Source organism: Simochromis diagramma, unplaced genomic scaffold (assembly GCF_900408965.1).
Source record: "Simochromis diagramma unplaced genomic scaffold, fSimDia1.1 OVJJ01000604.1, whole genome shotgun sequence".
NCBI lineage: Eukaryota > Metazoa > Chordata > Actinopteri > Cichliformes > Cichlidae > Simochromis > Simochromis diagramma.
The window spans coordinates 2134647-2155686 of NW_024387416.1; the positions used below are offsets into that span (position 1 = coordinate 2134647).

General features: G+C 40.7%; 1 protein-coding gene across 40 annotated transcripts in view; it reads left to right on the forward strand.

The window, feature by feature from the left end:
- Window positions 1-9425, forward strand: part of LOC120721802 (receptor-type tyrosine-protein phosphatase delta-like) — a 404829-nt gene extending 395404 nt beyond the window's left edge. For all 40 annotated transcript variants that reach the window (XM_040012365.1, XM_040012377.1, XM_040012374.1 and 37 more), the window contains 7 exons: window positions 1934-2219; window positions 3166-3344; window positions 3473-3599; window positions 4107-4232; window positions 5178-5332; window positions 5556-5691; window positions 6094-9425. In XM_040012365.1, coding sequence (XP_039868299.1) covers window positions 1934-2219; window positions 3166-3344; window positions 3473-3599; window positions 4107-4232; window positions 5178-5332; window positions 5556-5691; window positions 6094-6162 — 1078 coding nt within the window. In that variant the 3' untranslated portion in view covers window positions 6163-9425. The remainder of the gene's footprint in view (window positions 1-1933; window positions 2220-3165; window positions 3345-3472; window positions 3600-4106; window positions 4233-5177; window positions 5333-5555; window positions 5692-6093) is intronic.
- The last annotated feature ends 11615 nt before the right edge of the window (window positions 9426-21040 follow it).

Consider the following 21040-nt stretch of genomic DNA (forward strand, 5'->3'; position numbering starts at 1 on the left):
TTCTCAAGCCTTTCCCTGTTCCTCAGAGCAAATGAAAAACAAATGCTTCATCAGGAGGAGGCACAAGAGCATGGTTCACACCTCGTAGGCATGTCAGCTTAATGAATTGAATAACCTATTTACTTTGGAGTGCCAAGTGCAAGGACTTGTCTCGTCAATGCCGAGCTTTGCGGGAGGTGGGAGGAGAGTTAACGAACAAGATTTAACACCACCCCGTCGCCCTGCGGTAAATAAATTGTCATCAGAAAACATCTTTGTGCTGAACCATGCAATATTAAAACATGTAATGTGCAGGGGTGAGCATTCGTCAGCAGACTGCCAACGCGCTACATCTATAGAGCGTGTCTCAAGCTGGCCTGCAAGGAGAGGTCAAAGTGAAACAGTAAAACATTTTTGTCTTTGGCAGGATGTCTTTTTTTTCCACGTGTGCATTTTGCTCACTAATGCACAAATGTACCTGTGTGAATCTTAATGAGGAGACCTGGCTTTCAGTGCCTCTTCTAAAGCTCTTATTCCATTTAGGTGCACAGTACTAATCTAATGGCATTAATTGTAGTCAGCTGCACTTCTCAGAAGTTGCCCGGCACATTAATAAAAAATGTTCACGTCAAATTTGCGACTCCGGAGCCACATTTGTGTTCACATTTGTTCTAGTGGCACTTTTCTCATTTGCGAGATGAAGGTTAAATGTTGCTGTTGCGTAAGTTATTAGTCCCGATAGGTTGAAGAGTGCAGGTGGGGTCCAAAGGAGAAGGACTGGATTGTAAAGCCAGTGTTGAGCTCGCTCAAGGCTGTGAGTACCGGGCCCTCTTCTCCACATAGTGCCACTTCAGATTTAATTACACTCCAAGCCAAATGGTCCATCCTACAGTGGAAAACTTGGCAAAGAGAGTTTACCTTTTGGCCTCATCACCGGAAGAAGGGAACTTATTCAAGCTCCCTGTCCTTGTTTGGACAAGACACTTCTCCTTCCACTGGGCTGATGCAGATCAAAATGACTTAAACCTGCATTCTTTCTAAATCCAGTTGCATATGCGTCATTGGATAAAAATTCACCTGGCTTCTCACTTTAATACTCAGCAAGTTGGTGTTACCAGCCAATAATAGCTATTTTCTAATCTGTCAATATCGGCATTTATAACAGCCGATAAATGAAAACTAGGCTAACTAAGTAAAACTAAACTAAAGTAGACATGGAGAAAAACACTCCTCTAACGTAATATGAGTGTTGACATTGCACAGTTTTTCCACCAGAGGGCACTATGCAATTTCTTACTTGGCAGCGCTTGTTTTTGGAACGCCACAGACACAACGACTAGGCGATCTTAGCAGAGCATAAACAAACAAATAAATAACTAATAAAACAAAAAAAAGTATCGGCTTTTTTTGTAATGGTTTTTTAAATTTCCAAATACCAATATCGGGCTAAAAAAATCCAATATCAGTCAGCTTAATAACTTTGTAAGCGCTTGATGAAATTGTGGTCTCAGTTTCTGGTTTCAAGTGTCATTTAGTACTGCATGATGTTAGCTTAAAAACATTTGGTCTCAAAAGTGATGAACCAGAGTATAATTTAGCGGTGGGGAGATCTTGTAATTGACAAGGCGCTTGTGTCACTAATGAGTGTGTCAGTCATATCAACCCATGACTCGTGGCATATGGTTTCTAACAACTAACTGGTGACAGCCAAAATGTTTCTAGGTTTCAAAACCAGTCCGCAGACCAGTGGGTGATGTCATGGTGGCTTTATCCCGGTTTTATAAAAAGCTTGTGATGCCAACATCAGCATGATATAACTCATAAAAACATGACGTTATAGACCCTGGTGGGAGTTTGCCATAAAACTCTGTCATCTGAATAAAGTCTAAAGCGTCATTTCATAAATGAATAACCATCTTCCATCCTTCCATCTCTATCTCCTTTGTGGCTCCAGTGCCGGCGTGGGACGCACAGGTTGCTTCATCGTGATTGATGCCATGCTTGAACGTATCAAGCACGAGAAGACCGTGGATATCTACGGGCACGTCACGCTAATGCGTGCCCAGCGCAACTACATGGTGCAGACAGAGGACCAGTATGTCTTCATACATGACGCGCTCCAGGAGGCCGTCAACTGCGGCACCACCGAAGTGCCCGCCAGAAACCTATACGCCTACATCCAGAAACTGACCCAGATAGAGGGTGGAGAGAATGTCACCGGCATGGAACTTGAGTTCAAGGTATCTTAACTCTTTACCAAAGGATAAGCACTGAGCAAAACGGCTTGGGTCAAGGGCTGATTAAGAGAAATGATGCTAAAGACGGTTTTATCGTATATTACATTTTCAAACCACACCTGATGAAGTTATTTGAAAGTATTTAGAATTTACCTGCACCCCACTGGCATCCCGTACCCCACTTCACACCAAGGAGTCATTGTAATTTTTTTCCCATTCTCAATACAACTCCCAAACTATTTTCCAGCCGCTATTAGGCCCCACTAGACAGCAAGGGGCCTGTGGTTTCCTCTCTATTCCAGTTAGTTGACTCACTTGTGTAACATGACATAGGATAAATTTCCCCCCTTTCTGGCTCCCCCTTCCACAGCTCCATTTCCTTCAAAAACAGGGGTCTTGGTTTACATGAAAACGGCAAACACAGGTTTTCCCCACCACAGAGCAGTTGCCAGAAGAACTTGAGCAATATACTCTGCATTTACAATGAAAGGCTCCACCAGCGTTGCTGTATATATGCTATTGCCTTGCTTGTCACGCGCCTACTTTCATTCTCTTTGATGGATGCTGATTCAACCAAGAGATTATAAACAGGTCAGATTACACTGCTCTTCTGACTACTTAAATCTTCCTGGTGTATCCATTTCCCTGTCTTTTCATCATAACACGGGCAAAGGGCAAGATGTGATAATAATCACTTTGATGCCATTTCCATACTTTATGGTTACATGACCCAGCTGTGTGCAGCATATTATACTTTTGATTCTTTTTCACCGCTTTCAAGGTGTGCAATTCGCTAGACTGCTCAGATGTTTATCGCTCGCAACATACCTTTGTTGTCAAACACATTCTGTCACCGGGAAAATACAGAAACATCTGAATGCCATTGTTCTTACCTGATACCCATACACTCAAGGGTATCTCTTTTTTTCCCTCCTTTTTTCCCCTGCAGCGTTTAGCTAACACTAAAGCCCATACATCACGATTCATCAGTGCCAATCTCCCCTGCAACAAGTTCAAGAACCGCCTTGTTAACATAATGCCATACGAGTCCACACGAGTGTGTCTACAGCCCATTCGAGGAGTTGAGGGCTCTGACTACATCAATGCCAGTTTCATTGATGGGTACAGGTAAGCGCTAAAATGAAAGTGAATCAACACAAGGCTTCACGTCAGTGCAAACGTAGTTCCATGTAACATTCAGATATGCGTCCACGCTGATTATTTCCCCCCCTTTGTCATGTGATTCATTTCCGCAGGCAACAGAAAGCCTACATTGCAACACAGGGACCACTGGCAGAGACCACGGAGGACTTTTGGAGGATGCTCTGGGAGCATAACTCTACTATTGTTGTAATGCTAACCAAGCTTAGAGAAATGGGCAGGGTACGGAAACACTGTTTTGCTATTCTTTTCTTCTGGCAATCTTTGAAAGAAATGAAATACAATAAGCTGTATAGTCCACTTTAGCAGTGCTTTCCTCTAGGAAATACTCTGTTTGGTTTAAGTTTAGAGAACATAGCAGCTGAGACGTAGGGGCAAGCAGTGCTGACCCAGCTGTTACCTGTGCCATTCTCATATTGACACAAACAGACATTATATAGACTTGGTGCTAAGGAGACGGCAGGTTAAAGACAGGTTATTTTCTGGTCCGACTGCATCTTGTCCTCACGTGCAGCTCCGCCGGGTTAAAGAAGTCTAGAAAAAGTTCAGGGCTGCAGTGCATGTGTGAAAACAGCTATACTTAGATTCAGGAACTGGGAAGAAAAGCTTTGAAAGAGCAGATACAGTGTGAATTGAAAGACAGACATTTCTGGGAACGAACACAATGAAGCTAGTCTGTGAAGAGAATGTTGTGGCTCACTGTGGTATTCTATTTTTCACTTCCCACAGGAAAAGTGCCACCAGTACTGGCCAGCAGAAAGGTCGGCCAGATACCAGTACTTTGTGGTGGACCCCATGGCCGAGTATAACATGCCCCAGTATATCCTGAGAGAGTTCAAAGTGACTGATGCCAGGGTAAGCAGACACTGTTTCATAAAACATGGTTTAAAGATCAAAGGTTGTGGGAATGTATTGCTTCAGATCAGTGCTGTTTACAGTTTAGACTAGTGCTATTGTTTCTCCACGTCTGGGTTGTGACCTACCCAAGGGTCATGGAGGACACTGAGTGGATTACAGAGAGGTGCAGGTGTAGACAATTTAGAAAGAACCAAGTGAGTGTTCGAGCACACAATAGGTTATTTTAATGTCTCAAATCCCATAATGCAATTTGTTAATCACATGATTTTATTTACCAAGAAAGGAGATTTGACTAATGGGGTTGAACACGCTGGATGATGAACTGTAATTAACTCGATTTTTTTTCTGCAGCAGCAGTAATTTGCTCCAATTTTGGCATTGTATCAAATATTTGTTTACAACACCATTATGGCCTTAAGTGTAACATGGGAAGAAATATAAATATATGGAAATTATGACACATGTCAATGTGTTTAAAAAAAAAAACAAATGTGGTGCCGGCAGCACTGAGCTGCCAGAGTTTTTAATTCCATCAAAGGCTTACACAGATAAATGGCACAGACTCCCTTCTTTGTAGAGTATGTTACACTGTCTCGTCAATGGGATTGCTTTCCTTATCAAGGGGATACAACATCACTTAAGTAATGCACATCCTCAAAGTCGATTCTCCAAGCACCCTGTCAAGGGTAGCACATCAAAGGAATTAGCATCTTTAGTGTTCATGTTAAATACATTCAGGTAAAATTACAGTCTTGTTTAATAACAAAACCTTTTCTCTGATGCTTTACTCTTGGCATCTGCGCAACTGCCTTTCTTCAAGATTTCACGATTGCACTGTAACGATCATGGAATGAACTGGGCTACCTGCAAAATACCTTCAGCTACATTCCTAGCTTCAATTTTCATTGTCATGACCGTTTTTCTACATTATTTCTCTCGCAGGATGGCCAGTCACGGACAGTAAGGCAGTTTCAGTTCACAGACTGGCCTGAACAAGGAGTGCCAAAATCAGGAGAGGGGTTCATTGATTTCATCGGCCAAGTACATAAAACAAAAGAGCAGTTCGGCCAAGATGGCCCTATCTCGGTCCACTGTAGGTAAGTGACCAGGATAATGTACCAAACCATCTTTGTCTTTTCAGAAGGCAAATAAAATGTAAAAAAAAAAAGAAAAACGTGCAAGAACATATTCACATTAGGGGATAAATTATGATGAAATTAGCAATTTCCATTCAGGGAGAAAAAAAACACTACTTGTAGGTTCATTAAGGTTCTGGCCAGGAGCATTGACCTCTTTGCCATCTTGATCTCTTTTCCACAGCGCGGGCGTCGGTAGAACCGGAGTTTTCATCACCCTCAGCATCGTCTTGGAACGAATGAGATATGAGGGCGTAGTAGACATCTTTCAGACAGTGAAAATGTTACGGACGCAAAGACCAGCTATGGTGCAGACAGAGGTGAGCTGTCTCCAACCCCATCCTTTGTTATTGGTGTACTTTCACACTCTAGGAAAAGCCCAACCTACATACTGTACTATAGGTGTTTGACTGTAACTAGCTACTATGTTACTAATTTGATAGTTAGCTCCAATTGCCTGAAAGGTCTGGATAGATTCCAAGCAGCCTCTTTAGCCAAACAGATGAACTAAAGCGACTATGATTAATTTAGTAGTGGAATTAAAGTAGTTTTGCCAGTTCTCCACTTCTCCATTTCAAATTTCAAGCTTTGAGAATGTAGTTTGTGTTTATTTTTGGGAAAAAATGAATTGTATCTACAGTACAGACAATTTCTTGGTTGGCTGGAATGGAAAATGTAGCGAACATGATTCTATGTAACCATCTTTTCTTCTTTGTTTCCAGGATCAATACCAGTTCTGCTACAGAGCTGGCTTGGAGTACTTGGGAAGCTTTGATCACTATGCAACGTAAAAGACCCAGTATTGGAAGATAAAAGCAGAGGGCCCTTTGGAAAAAGAAAACCCAGTGAGCCTCTCTTCTGAGCCATAAAGTCCTGCTTGAGAAAGTACTCCTTAACTCCTTGCTAACAACTCATTACATGTTGGATGTGCGACATGACTTGTCAAAAAACGAAAAGAAAAAAAAAATGATTCCCAGGAGGACCAAGTATTTCCCCAACCCCGATAAAAACCTCGCCTTGACTCAGAGTGAGGGAATCCTGACTGTTGAAGCATTACACGGAATTACCTTTTCTCTTGCTTCAAGGATTCATTTTGGGGCTCATAAAACTGAACGAAACCAACACAACAAAAAAGTAAATGAACAATAATGACATCGTCAGAAATGCATCAGTGATTATGAACCATTACGAGAGGCATCGGAAGAACACAGTATTGCGGGGGAGGGAAAAAAAACTCAATGCACATTGTAAAGAAGAAAAAAAATCTGTTTCACAATCAAGTACACACAGACAACCCATCACAAAAGAAGACAATGCTTGGTCCACAAGAGCAGGACAGACTTAAAGTAACAATGAATAAATAGCCCCGTTTTCTGTCACAATGTTCATCATCTAAATTTTGGGGAAGAGGGTAAATGATCTATGAAATAAATACAAATTATTGATTTAGTTTTTTAGTACTTTATTATACAGCTGATGTGCTTTTTTTGAACTGTGTGAATTTCCTTTTTTTACACAAATTTATCGCTTGGGGAAAAAGTGATAAAATGTATTTACGTAAAGGTTCATTATTTTTTTCTCAAAGCTGTAGAACTGTTCTAACGTACAGTATGTGCTGTTTTGCAGAGGGTCTCTTTGCTTTTTCTTTTTACCCCCGCGCATTTTGTTGCACTTAGTGCACAGAACAGAATTCACACAACCAAAATGTAACTTTGTTAAAGAGTTATTTTTTGGTCTTGATTTTTCTGTTGTTTTTTTTCTAAAACAATTGATTCTTTTCCTCTGTTGGTTTTGTTTTTTCTGTCCATGATCACCTACATGGTAACTTAATTACTCCCATGAGATAAACTGGGGCTTTGTGGAATCAACAGGGATGAGCAAAGTATGAAGTTGCTGCTACCGATTATCTTAGTTCTTCCATGTTCCAATGATAAGAGAGAACCTGATGAATTCGATGACATACACGACTATATAAATATATGGTATAGATTGTCAAATATGTGAGATATATAAATATATATTATAGATATATATATTAAAGTAAATAACATTCTAAATATATTGATAAAGTACATAATTTATGAGTGAAAATGTAAATGAAATATGGATCATCTATGAAATCTTTTAAATTGAGAGTTTGTGTGCTGTGGGGGAAATGAAGAGATTTTTCACTGGAATGCACATCAGTAGGACAAAACTGTATTCTGATTCAGTGCATCTTTTCTTGTGCAATAAATATGTGTGTGTTTAGATAGGGGTTTTACGTGGATATGTTGTTCACTCATTGACATTGTCGTTTCCCCCCGCGAGCGAGGCGTGGGAGTGGGAACGCCCCGGTGTTTTTTTCCGAGCTCTCGTACACTTTGTATTCAGAGACAGAGGGGTCGCGCAGCCGCACTCACGTTCCACGCAATAGGGCAAGGTACAAAGACGTCACTTTGTTGTGGTTCTTCGAAGCGTTCGGTGGTAAGGACATTTCTTTCATTTTGCATTTAGAGTGCCTTATATTTATGCCTGTTTTTATAATGTTTCATTTAACATGTCAATGTATCCTTTGAGTAATCGAGGCATTTAGTGTAAATGTACAGTTTATTTACCTTTAGTATTCATTTGTCACGTGATGAGATTATATATATGCAAATAAGAACGTTTCAAAGGTCATACGTGTCATTTTCAGTGGCCTTATTGTGGCTGTGAAGCGAATTAGCGAATTAGAGGAAAACATGTATACTGGCCTACTGGCCTTTATAGAAAACGGGCAACATTGCGAACAATTACCAGACAGGTTTTAAACAGGGATGAGACTGGTGTCAGAACTAAACAGGATAATATCCATCATGTCTTAAGGCCCAACCTAAGGTTAACCGATTCTTTACCATTTACAGTCACATTTCCCAACATTGTTTAGATTTTAAATAAAAAACGATCAGGCCGAAAAAAAGCCAAGTGCACAGGTCGTCACCGAAGGGTTTCTTCTTCATGCCTTAGGTTTTTACTTTATATGTAGAGAAATACAAACTGCAAACAAAACATCATTTATGTTATCCTGACAATCCTAAACGGTGTTTCAAGCCCCCCTTTTCTTTTCTTTTTTCTGGCATAGCAGTTCGAGACAGGGGTTTTAGCTGGGTTATGTTTCAGTCTTCATGTGGAGCAGCATCTATAACTTCTCAGTACCCTCTCTGATGGCTTTGTGGATGTGCATTCCAGGTGCTTTCTTTCCCTTGTTAACTGAAGCAGCTATTTGTTATATTTGTGTCTGCTTAACTGATTACTTTTGTCATAGTTTTGAGATATAAAAGTGCTATTATTTAACCTCATGGTGGCTAATGTTACATTATGTTAATCTCAGAACACGTTGTGTTTTTTTCCCCCTTTTTTTATCGATTTGTTTTCCTTTGTTTTTCATATGCATGGTTAAACGTTGCAGAACGGCCAAAGCTGGCCTGGTAGGAAGACTTGCACTTTCTCTATCTTTGTACTATGCACTGCCCTATTGATTCTAAACCCAATAATATATTACTTGAACCCATCTATAAAAAGAAAAAAAAATCTCCTTAAACGTTCACTTTGTGTGTATGTAAATAACACAAAATGGTATCAACTCTTGAAAAAGACAAAAAAAAAAAAGTTTGTGGCAAAAAGAGCATCCATTCTGATGCCATGGTTACTCCAGCAGATGACTTCAGAACAATCTGTCCCCCCCGACCATCTGTTCTCGTGGCTTTGCCATTCAAGCTTGGAGTGTCATTAACAGAAATAAACGTTGTGTTCTCTGCTCTCTCTATCTATCTCTCGTCTGGATGCATAGACTGAAAATTAAATAATGAAATTGTAAAAAAAAAGAAGAAAAAAATGGCTTGTTAAAAAGATCATACAATTACCTCTGATTAGTTGTTAGCGTAAAATGTTTCTTTCTCTGAATGAAAGGAGTGCTTTTTATTTTCTTACTTAGGTTACATTGGTGGCGGAAGAAGTCTGTACGAAAACCAGTTCTTTGCTGACACGAGTTCCATTTGTTATAAATGAATTCTATTAAAAAATGTCAGTGTTATGCATCGGCGTTTCACTTGTTTCCCTCCACCTCACTTTGACTTGAAAAGACTGATGAAGCTATTTTACCCCCTACTGGTCTGGGTCCAACATATTATCCACAGTTCTCTCATGAAAGGGGAAATTGAGCCTCACCACATTTGAATAGATTTCCATCGCTCTGGTTTTTCTGTCACTGATGTCAGCCACAATGAATCATCGGGGGAACCTTTGACGAATGAAGTGCGATGTTTTCGAAGCTGCTTTGTTTTTTAACGCAGACTTTGTTCACCCTAGTAACATGGTGGAATGGTACTATTACTCAGAATTAAGACCTCAATTCGGTCATTTAAAAAACAATGCAGCTCCCTGTTGCTACGTTGAGGTTTTTGCTCCAAGTTTATGCATTTAATCTATTGTTTAAGTGTCTGTGAACTTAAAGTCTATTATGGCATTGATTAAATGTCTAAAAAACACTTTCCTCTTCATCAAATTTACATATTTACTAGGGTTTTTTTTTATTAGGTTATAATCCCTTTAAATGTTTAAATGGTTTTTACCTTTGGCTCATTTAGCGTCCATATATCCATGAAAATACAAATTAATCCTTGCTTCATCCTTCTGCTCCTTGCTTGCATAGAGGGAGATCCACACTGGTCCACACTATCCAGGTGTATGTTTCGCTATGCTGAAAATCTGCAAGTCCCATAGTACATACAGAGTGCTGTTCTGATAGATCAAGCAAGTCATGGGATACATCAAAAGCTCCACAGTGGCTTCTGTACAAAAGCTAAACAAGTGATTGTTGGGGTTTCTTTGTTGTTATGAATTGGTGCTATATAAATTTTAAATGCTGGAACTCTTTAATAACACGAGATATCCATATATCACGAATAAAATTTGAGAATCTATGTTTTTGACAATATATTATATGATGCTAAAGTATATATTGGATATCTGCTACTCTGCATCAAACCTAATAGGACAGTTTTAATCATCAGTCGGGTTGAATGGACATTGTTCTATCCTGGATGACATTTCCCAACATGATAAAGCAAAGGCATGCAGAAATGCATTAAATCCATATAAGAGTCCCAAATATTTATTCACTTTAGATGCGGAGGGGTCCCGAGCTTAGCATGTTTCCAGGCTTAAAATGTAAATGTATGACTTTGTGGATTATGTATGGAGCTCTAGAAAGAGCCACAATTACAGGCGACCTGCTAATGCACTGAGCCTAAACGCATCCTGTGTAGATACTAACAGAAGGCTGAAGCCTAAATGACCAAAATAAACGCAAACGCATAAAAGCAGCAACCAAAAAAGTAGCTATTCATTTAAGTGCACATAATATGGTTTTACTGGTAACAATTGGACACAAATGTTCTATTACAGACAGAATACTTACCTGCAGTAACTTCACTGAGTCACTGCGAATTAATTAAAGTCTTACTACACAAAATCTATTTATAATTAGACTACTTATTAGTCACAATAACATTAGCGGATGTTCCTCCATCAATTAGAATGTCACAAGTACAATAAAATGTCAATAACCTGAAGCAAGAGCAAGTGCGGGAACTAAAAAGAGCTTTTAAAACAGTATTAAACTACTTGACAGCTGGGGAGCACAGTCAATAACTGCTTGCTGGGAGAAGTTACTCAGGAAGCTCTTCATGCGCTCAATTAGAAAACATCATTCCACATGATAGCAAATGACAGATGCCGTCAGCTTTGGCGGTGAGCTGGAGAAACATTACTCCCGAGTTTACTACTGAACGTGTTTTCTGATAACAAGCTTAACAAAGCCTTCGTCCACGTGTCAGATCACAGCAGAGTTGGAATGCAACAAATAACAAGCACCTGTCTTAAAGAGAAAATCGCGCCGTATATTATGTGTCAAAAACAATGATATACTACAAGAAATGCAGAGCGGATGTGCGGCAGTGATTTCCACAGGAGTGACACGTTGCCTTCCGCTCTTTGTTTTTACAAATCGCACCTGAAAACTCAAGACGAATAATGTACAGGATGTTGTTTACTGCGCTCGGATGTTTTCTGCTGCGTTATGAAGCATTGGAATCACATAAATTTACATTAATTTCAGCCTTGCTACCCCCACATATGCTTAGAACATTACTCCCTATGGAGGAAAAACACTGCCAAGACTAGAGACAACGTTATGAAAGCTTGAACAAACCGAACGCTCTGAATGCTTGAGTATTATATTACCATGCACGCAAAAGTTCACATGACATGCGGGGGAAACGATCGCAGATTACTGCACAGCGAGAGCGATTATCGCTTCACCTTGTTTCTGACAATTTCGTGGAAATTGGCTAAAACGAATCCCCAAACTTCTTGGGCAATCGTGCCAGTGCAGATGTCTGCTTCACACTAGTCAAGAGTACAACAAAATAAGGAACTTCTACTGTCATCAGATTTTATTTTTCACCGGAGACTGCACTTCAGATGTGTCGAGCAGATGTTCCGTCTCCGTCTCTCAGCAGTTTTTGGAGAATTATGAAACCAACCAGCCAGTCACAACACTTTGCACAAGTCATTTCTCATTTACACCCACCCACCACCCCACTCCAACACACACACACACACACACATTCAACGACGACAGCTTGCCTCAGTCCCCTGGTGCTTTATTTTCAACATCCTAAATTTGATGAAACATGTCCAAACGCTGCGTGGCTTTGTTGTCAGCAGTACTGAGTGGGATTTAAGAAAGACATTTCTTTTAATTCTCTCAATTCTGAAAGAAGAAAAGGCCGTCTGTGCCTAATTCTACTGCAGCAACACTACATAATTGAGTGTTAAAAGAATTCAATTATATTGTCACTTCAGTTCGATCAAGAACTCAGACGCTGACTGTTCTCGGAGCTCCGTCCCTGTGCTGATAAACAATCACCTGTTACCACTTCATCAACTCGTGCATTTTGTGACTCATCTTCCTGTGGTTTTCAGTAATGTGCACTTTGGCAGCTACGTTCTGCATCTATTTTCATATGAACATTGCTGTGGATTGCTAAGTTCTCAAATATAGGTTCCGCAGGTGCAAATGAGGTGCAAAAAGACACTTCAGCTTCTTCAACCCTTTGCCAAAAACCACTGGCTTTTAAATCTCGGTGTTCTGGTTTGATGCAAATTTGCAACCCTCTTTACCCCGCCTCCCTGTCTGTGGCTGCAGGGTAGGGCTAATCACAAAGAGGTCTGCTAGCAGGATGTCTTACGAGCAAAAGTAACTTAAAAAGATGAGAAATGAGGTAGAAATGGATATCTCAGAAATGCAGCTTAGGGTGAGAAGGTTGGAGACTGGGCCAGAGGAGGGATTGTGACTATATTGGACAAAGGATGTATGTGGAAAAAGCGGAAGACCAGAGAAAAGATTGATGGATGTGGTGATGGAGGACATGCAGAGGGTTTGTGTGACAGAGGAGGATGCTAAGGATAGGATGAGATGGAGGCGCAAGACCCACGTGGTAACCTTTAAAGGGAGCAACTGAGAGAAGGCTTTGCAGCAGCCAGAGTAGTGCTGTGTTAGTGAGTGTGATTGAATAAAACAAAACAAGACAGTGCTTCACAGTATGCATATTAACATCGTATGAATGTGTGGGCATGTTGTGTGCAGTGGTAACTATGACTGTAAAAATGTTACATTAATGAAGTCTATTTAAAGCCAGGAGGGAAAACTTGCCAAAAATATTGCAGACTGCAAAATCTGATCATATTTACTGACTTATTTTTCAGTTCTATTAACATGTTTTTTTAAATAAAAGTATTCCTGTTGAAAAGATTGCCTTATTCTTTCTGCTGCAGTCTTAAGTCGTAAGTGTTAATCTTGCTGCTCTTAAGAACCTGAATTTCTTATTGATGTTTGTAAAGAAACGACAAAGACTTTAGATGAACGGTGACTATATTTTCCAGAGGATTGACTGATCAGTGGGCAGTAGTTTAGCACATGCTGCTTTCAGCTCAAACAAAACTTACCCTGTTTGGTCTTCAGCATGACTAACTATGGTGGCGTACCCCCAAAAAGAAGTGAGCTACATTTGTAACCTTGAACACCCCAAGGGTAGACTAAAGTTCATGGTACAGGCGTCTACTCTCTTTGCTGAGGGTTTTTAAGAAGGAAGAATTGGAGGTATACTCCAATTCCTCATCCTCACCAGGAAGGTCTATGTCAGGGTGCTGGAGAGAAGAGTCTGTCTCATGGTTGTGCAAAACTACACAGGAGTTTGCCCAACCACTCTATGTGTGTTTTTTGGAAGGCATTCGACCAGGTTCCTCTGGACATCATGTGAGGAGTGATTGGGGAGTACAAGTTGATGGGTCCAATGCTATAGGCCATTCAGTTCCTGTACAACTGTAGTGAGACCTTGCTTTGAGGTCTGCCCTGATTGTGTTCATACTTTTTATGGACAGAATTTCAAGATACAGCCAGTTGGGACGTTTTTACCACTTTATTGACCTCAGGATCACGTGTTTGCTCTCCAGAGACAATGCAGCTCTTTTGGACTCTTTAGGAACCCTCGGCTGCAAGTCTGAAACCATGGTCGTCAGTCAGAAGAGAGGGTGGAGTTCTTATTCCAAGTCATGGACTAGCTCTGTGCAGTGACTAAAATAATATGACTGCAAATCCCTGTGATAGAAACTAGCTTCTTCCAAAGGGTGGTCGTGCTCTCCCTTAGAGATAAGGAGGAGAGGCTTGGAGTAGAGCTTCTACTCCTTCGTATTTAAAGGTAAAGAAAGGTTGAGGTTCATTCATTTGACCAGGACACCTCCTGCGTGCATCTTAGGTGAGCAAACACAGCACACGCTAAAGAGATTGTATTCCTTGGCTGGATTGGGAAGATCTTGGTGGCCCCCGGAAGAGGTGGAAGAGGTGGTTTGGGAGGTAGAGGTCTGTTCTGGTGTTATTATTATTATTATTATTATTATTAAGGTGGCTGGGGACAGGAATGTCTGAGTCTCTCTGCTTAGACCTCCTGTTACCTGGAGCCAGGTAAGGGAAGAAAATGGATGGATGGATGGATGGAGCACAATTACGAGCTGTTGTTTTTGATGCTCTGTGAAAACGTTCATGTCCACTCAATGGCAATATGAAATAGAACACAGTGTACAGTAGAAATAAGTGAACCTGATTACTGACGAAGCAACAAAAAATGATATATGTGGCAGAGCAAGCTTTTAAGAAATCTTTCGAAGAACAATTACATTGGCTTCGAAATAACCTGTCTGGGGTGAACCCCTCCTCTCGCCTACTGTCAGCTGGGATAGCTGCCAGCCTGCCTGCGGCCCTGGTTGGATAAATGGTTAAGAAAAAAAGGCGGAGTTCAGAAATAACTGTGATATAGAGCCAGTCATGATTTGGCTATTTACTTAGGGAAAATATTTCATTTACAGAATATTTGACTTTTGTCTCGCAATGCTAGTTATCAAGTGCATAACATTTCCAAATGTTTGCCCTGAAGGTGAAACACTGAATTCAATTAATATTTTTCCATTTTAATATTAGTAATGATGCACAGAACTTATTTCCTGAATCTGAAGGGGACTCAAATAGTCAAATATAAAAACTCTGGATGTTTTTCTTCCACCTCTTCCTTTATGTGTGTCTGGATTGTTTCAGTTTCTTATCTCATTCATTGATGAGATTTGGCAATGAACACATTTGCACTTCCAACAAATTTTTCACATTCTTTGATTCAACATCTTTGGGTGTTTTATTAATTTTTTTTATTAATAACCGATAGGTCTTCGTTTCATCTTTTAAGCCCTTTCTACAGCACTTTAAAGTAGTTTCTTTGACATGTTAAAAATAGCCAAACAGAAAGATCACAGTGAATTTAAATGGAGCACTGCTGCCTGTAACTTGGAATGATTTCCAAGTACTCACTGATTACCCTATTAAACTAAAGTCACTTTATACTTTACATATCGTTTCTGTTAGTACAACGTCGATTACCAAACCGTAACAGAGATTTTATACACTTGTTAAGGCCAGAGCTATACTACTTCACTGTTGCTGCTGGCTTCCAGCAAAGCTACTGTTAAACCAATATTAAACTTGGAAGCTACACAGCTGAGCAAACAGAATGAACTAAAGGTACAATGTAGACCAACTGTGTGCTGCAAATGAAACACAGCTATGGGGCCTTTTGCCGGCAGAATGGTGGAGACTGTTGTTTTGCAGCAGCTAGACAGGCAGCATGCCCCGCAGCAGAATGATGACGACGATCCATATGGGGATCCTCAATCAAGCCAGCTCCCAGATCAACAACAACGAATCCAGAAAAGAGTTGACGCCGCTGCCAAGGCTTTGACTTCATGCGCACATCATATTAGAGCTACTTCAGAGGCAGACGGAAGGTTTGACCTTTAGTTACGACTGCGGCAGGAACGAAAGGAAAGGGAGACAAATAAAAGGCTGCAGCTATCGGCGCGATTGCAAATTTTTGTTTGTTTTTGAAGTGTAAATTATTGCTAGCTATCTCAGTGAAAATATATTATCAGATTGGGTTTCTTCAACTGAGTGACGAAGTGAGAAAAAAACAAGCAAACAGAGAAAACAGGGAGTTAAATGATTAAAATCGAGACCGATAAGGAAGAGACAACTTCCGTGAAAAGGTTGACTGGAAAAACAGGAGCGGTAGTGAGATGAGGGCCAGGGAGCAATCCAGCCTGAGCCAACAGTTGCCGCAGTGTATAAACCTCTGAAGGTTAATTTCTCCAGCTCAGCATCTTGCCAATATCCCTGCGATCAGAACCTCTGTAGGCCAGCCATCTGCTTCCCCTTTTCTCTCTGCCTGCACTGCTGATTCCTAGTTGGTTTCATGAGGGAGTGGACATGCATCAGTGCTGTTTTAGGAACTAATGTCTCAATGTAGAAGGAAGGAAGGGAAAGGGATTAGGCAAAAACTCCGATTTTTAATCAGCGAGTTAATTCTAGACTTGCTGTTAGCAGCTTGTACATAAGCTGAAGAAAATATAAAAGGAGCATATTACACATTCTTCTCTTACAGTAACAGTTTCAAATAACGAGGTCAGGATATGTACACGTAATCACTATGCACACAAAAGTTAGCTTTTTTCTTCTCTCGGCTCTGGTGTGGTATGAATGTGAGCGGATATCCCCAATGTGGTCACCTCAGAAGCTTCTCCCACCTACTGTTTGTGTTTTTGAGGGGCAGCCAATCAGAAGAAAGCTTGCTGAAAGGAAGAGGAAAGAGTGCTAAAGCATCTCGCTTCAGAAAAAATGACCCGAGGAGCTGCACCAAGGCCCAGCATAAGAAATATTTTTAACATATTTCATCTATTTTCTCCAATGTCCTTTATTTAAACCGTCAACATCTGAGTGACTTTAGATCTTCCTGACAACAAAAGAAAAATATATAATATATAGGCTAGTTGAAGCCAATTTGAAGTTCACAGCTCACATCAATTATCCTGTCAAGCGTGGGGGACAAAAAGAGCCGGAAATATAATTTACGAGCTCCCCGACAGTTTTTTTTCCTTTTTTTTGTTGCAACCTAAAGCAATAATACACTTTCAGTTCAGTGCTCAGCCACAATCTTTTCATACACTGCCACTTCACCAAGGGGATAAGTACTAAGGGTATATTTTTCTTGACCTAGGAGGACACAGTGTCAATTATTCGGGGTAGGGCCGGGTGGAGGACTTCATTCCCTAATCAAAATAAATGGCCAGGGCAGCAGAAAGTGAATGGAGCTAAGCCCTCAATATTCCTTCGAGACGGGGGGGTGGAAGGGTTGGTTTGGGCCGCAAACAAATCCATTACCACAAGGTAAACAGGACGCATCAGCACTCTTGGCCCATTTGAATGGTTCGAAACCTTTGACCACCACCCTCCACAGGATCCTTCCGTTTCAGACGCGGGAGCTGATATCAGGGGTTTCTTTTTTTGCCCCCCTCCCCCCCTTTGCACCCTAGAGTCAATCTTACATAATACATTTCTGATGATAAAACCCTTCCGCTGTGCATATGGCAGCTCCGCTAACTGAAAGTGGCTGTGACTAACTCACTGTAATAGGAAAATTCAGCTTACTGCATATAATAGAGAAACGTGGAAGAAGTTCAAACTTGAATGCATTATTACAGCTTAGTGTGGTCTTGAGCAATCCACAGTGGGGTGAGGGGTTGGAGGTGGGGGAATGGGATGTCATTAAAAGCAGTCATAAAATTAGACGTTTCCCCCTCATTTTTTCCCTTCACCAGCTGGTAGTCATTTCACTGTCAGGGAGTATATAATTTCCGCTGATAGTGAAGACAGTTCCGCTTGAGGGAACTATTTTTTTTTTCCCATTTATAAGTGCTTTTAGGGGGCTCCTCGTACACAACAAGGCTTTCACGTTGTCCATCTTCTTCCCAATGTCTTTTTCACAATAGCTTTGCTTTTGACATTACACAAAGCTATATCAGGGATAATATGAAACTGTCATGCTGTCCTATAAAGGTTTACAGAGTCAGTCAGCGATATTGCCAAACACTGGAGCCAACGGAAAAGGCACTTGCTAGAAAAGTCAAGGTTGTGCAACTTCAGCTACATGCTGCACTTCAGAGTCAAAATGCTGCTAATGTTTTTCACTTTCAAAAGTATTTTCAATGTATTTTCAGTCAGTTTATCATAGATTTTGAGCACACTGAATAGTGAACAAAAAGCACCGATTAAAAATGCGGTTTCAATAGGATTACTGAGTCAACCTTTAATCTAGTTCAGCTGTTATCATACTTTCTTTTTTGCACTGCATATCGAGTACTGCAGGGCAAGGCTAAGAGTTGCTGGCCTTCATCACAGTGCACGGCACATTCCAGTTTTTACTTTAGTAAGGTTGGATTCCCCTTGAAGTTGCTAAAGCATGGAGATTGTTGTCATTTCAAAAAGAAAAAAACTTTCAGAAGCACCTTCATCTGTGAGCCTACTGTGCGTGGTGATCAAAAGTGGTGACTCAATAGGTGGTTGCTAATGAGCGCAGAAAATACTGCAGAAATTAGTTTCACAAGTCATGAAAATTTGGGTCTAGTTTGTTAAAAATGTGACACAAGGAGAACAGGATCGTGCAGAAAACAATGAAACTATTTCACTGATAATTAATGTCATTAATGTCGCAAAACTGCAACAAAAATAAACCGACTTGTAGCTGAAATGACTTTTAATCAGGTTAGCACAGTTGGAAGTGTAACTGTAGTGTAGTGGGTGATGCCACTGCAAAAGATCCCTGAGAGCAGGCATGTATTCCTGGGAGGGTTGTGTCAGGTGTACAAATCTTCAACATGAAGGACTTTTAATGCCAAAATTTGTGATTTAAAAATATGACAATGAAGGTTGAAACAACCCTGTTTTTACTGTCACAACAAGTATTGCATCACTCGTTCGCATTTTGTTAGTAATGCACATCTTGGGAACCCCCTCTGTTGGGTGAATCATGCAACATCAACACACATAACACGGTTAAAGGGTGCTTCTCCCACTTCCAATTTTCTATTCATCCATCCATTCTCTTCCACTTATCCTTAACAGGGTCGTGGGGTCCTTAAGCCCAGCTACAATAGGGCGAGAGGCAGGTATACCCTGGACACAATCATACGCACTCACACCCACATCTATGGGCAATTTAGAAGGGAGGAAGACGGAGTACCCGGGGAGGACCCATGCAAATATTGTCAGAAGATGCAAACTCCAGAAAGGCCCCGACTGGATGATGGAGCCAAACTCAGGACCTTCTTGCTGTGCAGTGTTAACAGTGTTACTTATTACTGTTACTTACTAATTTTCACCTACTAATCCCAATGCTGACAGATTGGCAACTAGCTAATATTCGCCAATATATCAGTCAGGCTCTATGTCAAATCAAATACATGTGGCTCCTTCCACTGGGGTCACCCTTTGTGCATAAGGAAGCAGGCAGAAGAATAGTACAGATACCGTAAACAGGACTGAAAAATGTTTGCTTTGTTTCCATATATAACACTTTAGAAAAGGCTGAGCAAATTCCCCAGAGAAAATGTAAAACACAAAAGAGTGGACGGTTGACTGCTACTGCTCGAGGCAATACAAGAGTATTTAACTAGCAGAGATTAACTACTGTATTTCCACTGGTAGTCTAGATGTCCTAGAGTAGCACCTCAGGGAGGAGTGATGCCAGGAAGGGAGTGGTGGAAGGCCTAAAAGAAGAAGGATGTGGGGTGAAGTGTCCATATCGTGGAGATGGATTCGAAAACTTGACATTATAGAGTCACAGGTGAAACAGAACAAAAGCATTCAGCCTCCATTTGTTTTGACCATTTGAGTTGCTCTGTAAGGTGGTGATTATTTTGTCATATTGATTACTGCATGCCACAAGAAATCATCCCAATCCTGGTGGGTGAGGATGGTGTTAATGATGTCTGTATATTGAGAATAACAATAAAAAAAAAGAAAGAAAATAAAATGATGGAATACACATCCTTTTGCAGACCTCAACTTGAATTCACCTTATTTAAACTTTAAAAATAATGGCACAGCAGCTGTGTTCACAAGTCAATTTATTCCCTCCCAAAATATGTCTCTCATTTTCCCCCACTGTCTTGACCAAGCCTACACATGACAGCAGTCGATCTAACTCGGATGGACATATTTGTGGAACTTCCTCAAACTGCTCCTGATTCCTTCTGTGACATCTTCTCGGGCCATTTCTCGTTAGCGTTCATAACGTCACGGCCGTACCCACTGCCATTCATGTTATAATGCTGCATGATATGTTTCACTCAAATCAGTCTCTCTCTGACACACACACATGCACACAAAATCCAAGGTTGCAGTGCCTTGCAATCAGCAGTCATCCAGGTAAATGGTAAAAAACCCACACTCCCAACTTTAAGATGACTGTGAGTTAATTTTGAAAATCAGGCATCGGAGCAGGCAATTACAGAAGTGAACCTGAGCAAACTATTTTTTTTCCTGGGAAAACTTTTTTTTTCCCTGTTACACTGAGTTTTTGCAGTTCCATATCAAGCATAGTTGGACATTTTTTGCACACAGTAATCAATAATGCCTCAAGATTAACATGTGTTGTGTCTCTCAAAAAAATCAACAAATTTCAGGTGCAATCAAGTATAACCACAGCTTAATCACACAAGCACAAATAATAATGCATTGCAGTGAGATTATCATTGTCTGGGAGGATTGTTGATCATATTTTCAGGTTTTTCTGGCTTTGTAATTAAGGCTGTGTTATTCTTGCAGTTCTTTTAAGTGCTTAACAGCAACTGAGGACAGTAGATGCCTCTATGGACACACCCTTGAGTTGTTCCTTACGCCATATCTTCCATTTTCCAGTGGAATATATGGATGCAGGAAACATATAGCAATGATACTTAGTCTTTCTGGCCTCCCTCACCCGCCTACCACTTTCCCTTCATCCTTCCTCCGCTCTGTTTCTCTATCTCTTCTTCCCTGCATCTTCCCTCTCCGTGCTTCTGCCTGGAAGTGGAACCGATCATTCCGGATTCTCTCCTCCATCACTGAATAAAGCTCCTCTACTTGTGATGCAGAGCAGGAGAGAAAGCACAGGAATATGGCATGTATCCAGCATTGCTGGTTCAGAGAGAAGAAGTGCAGCATTTTGT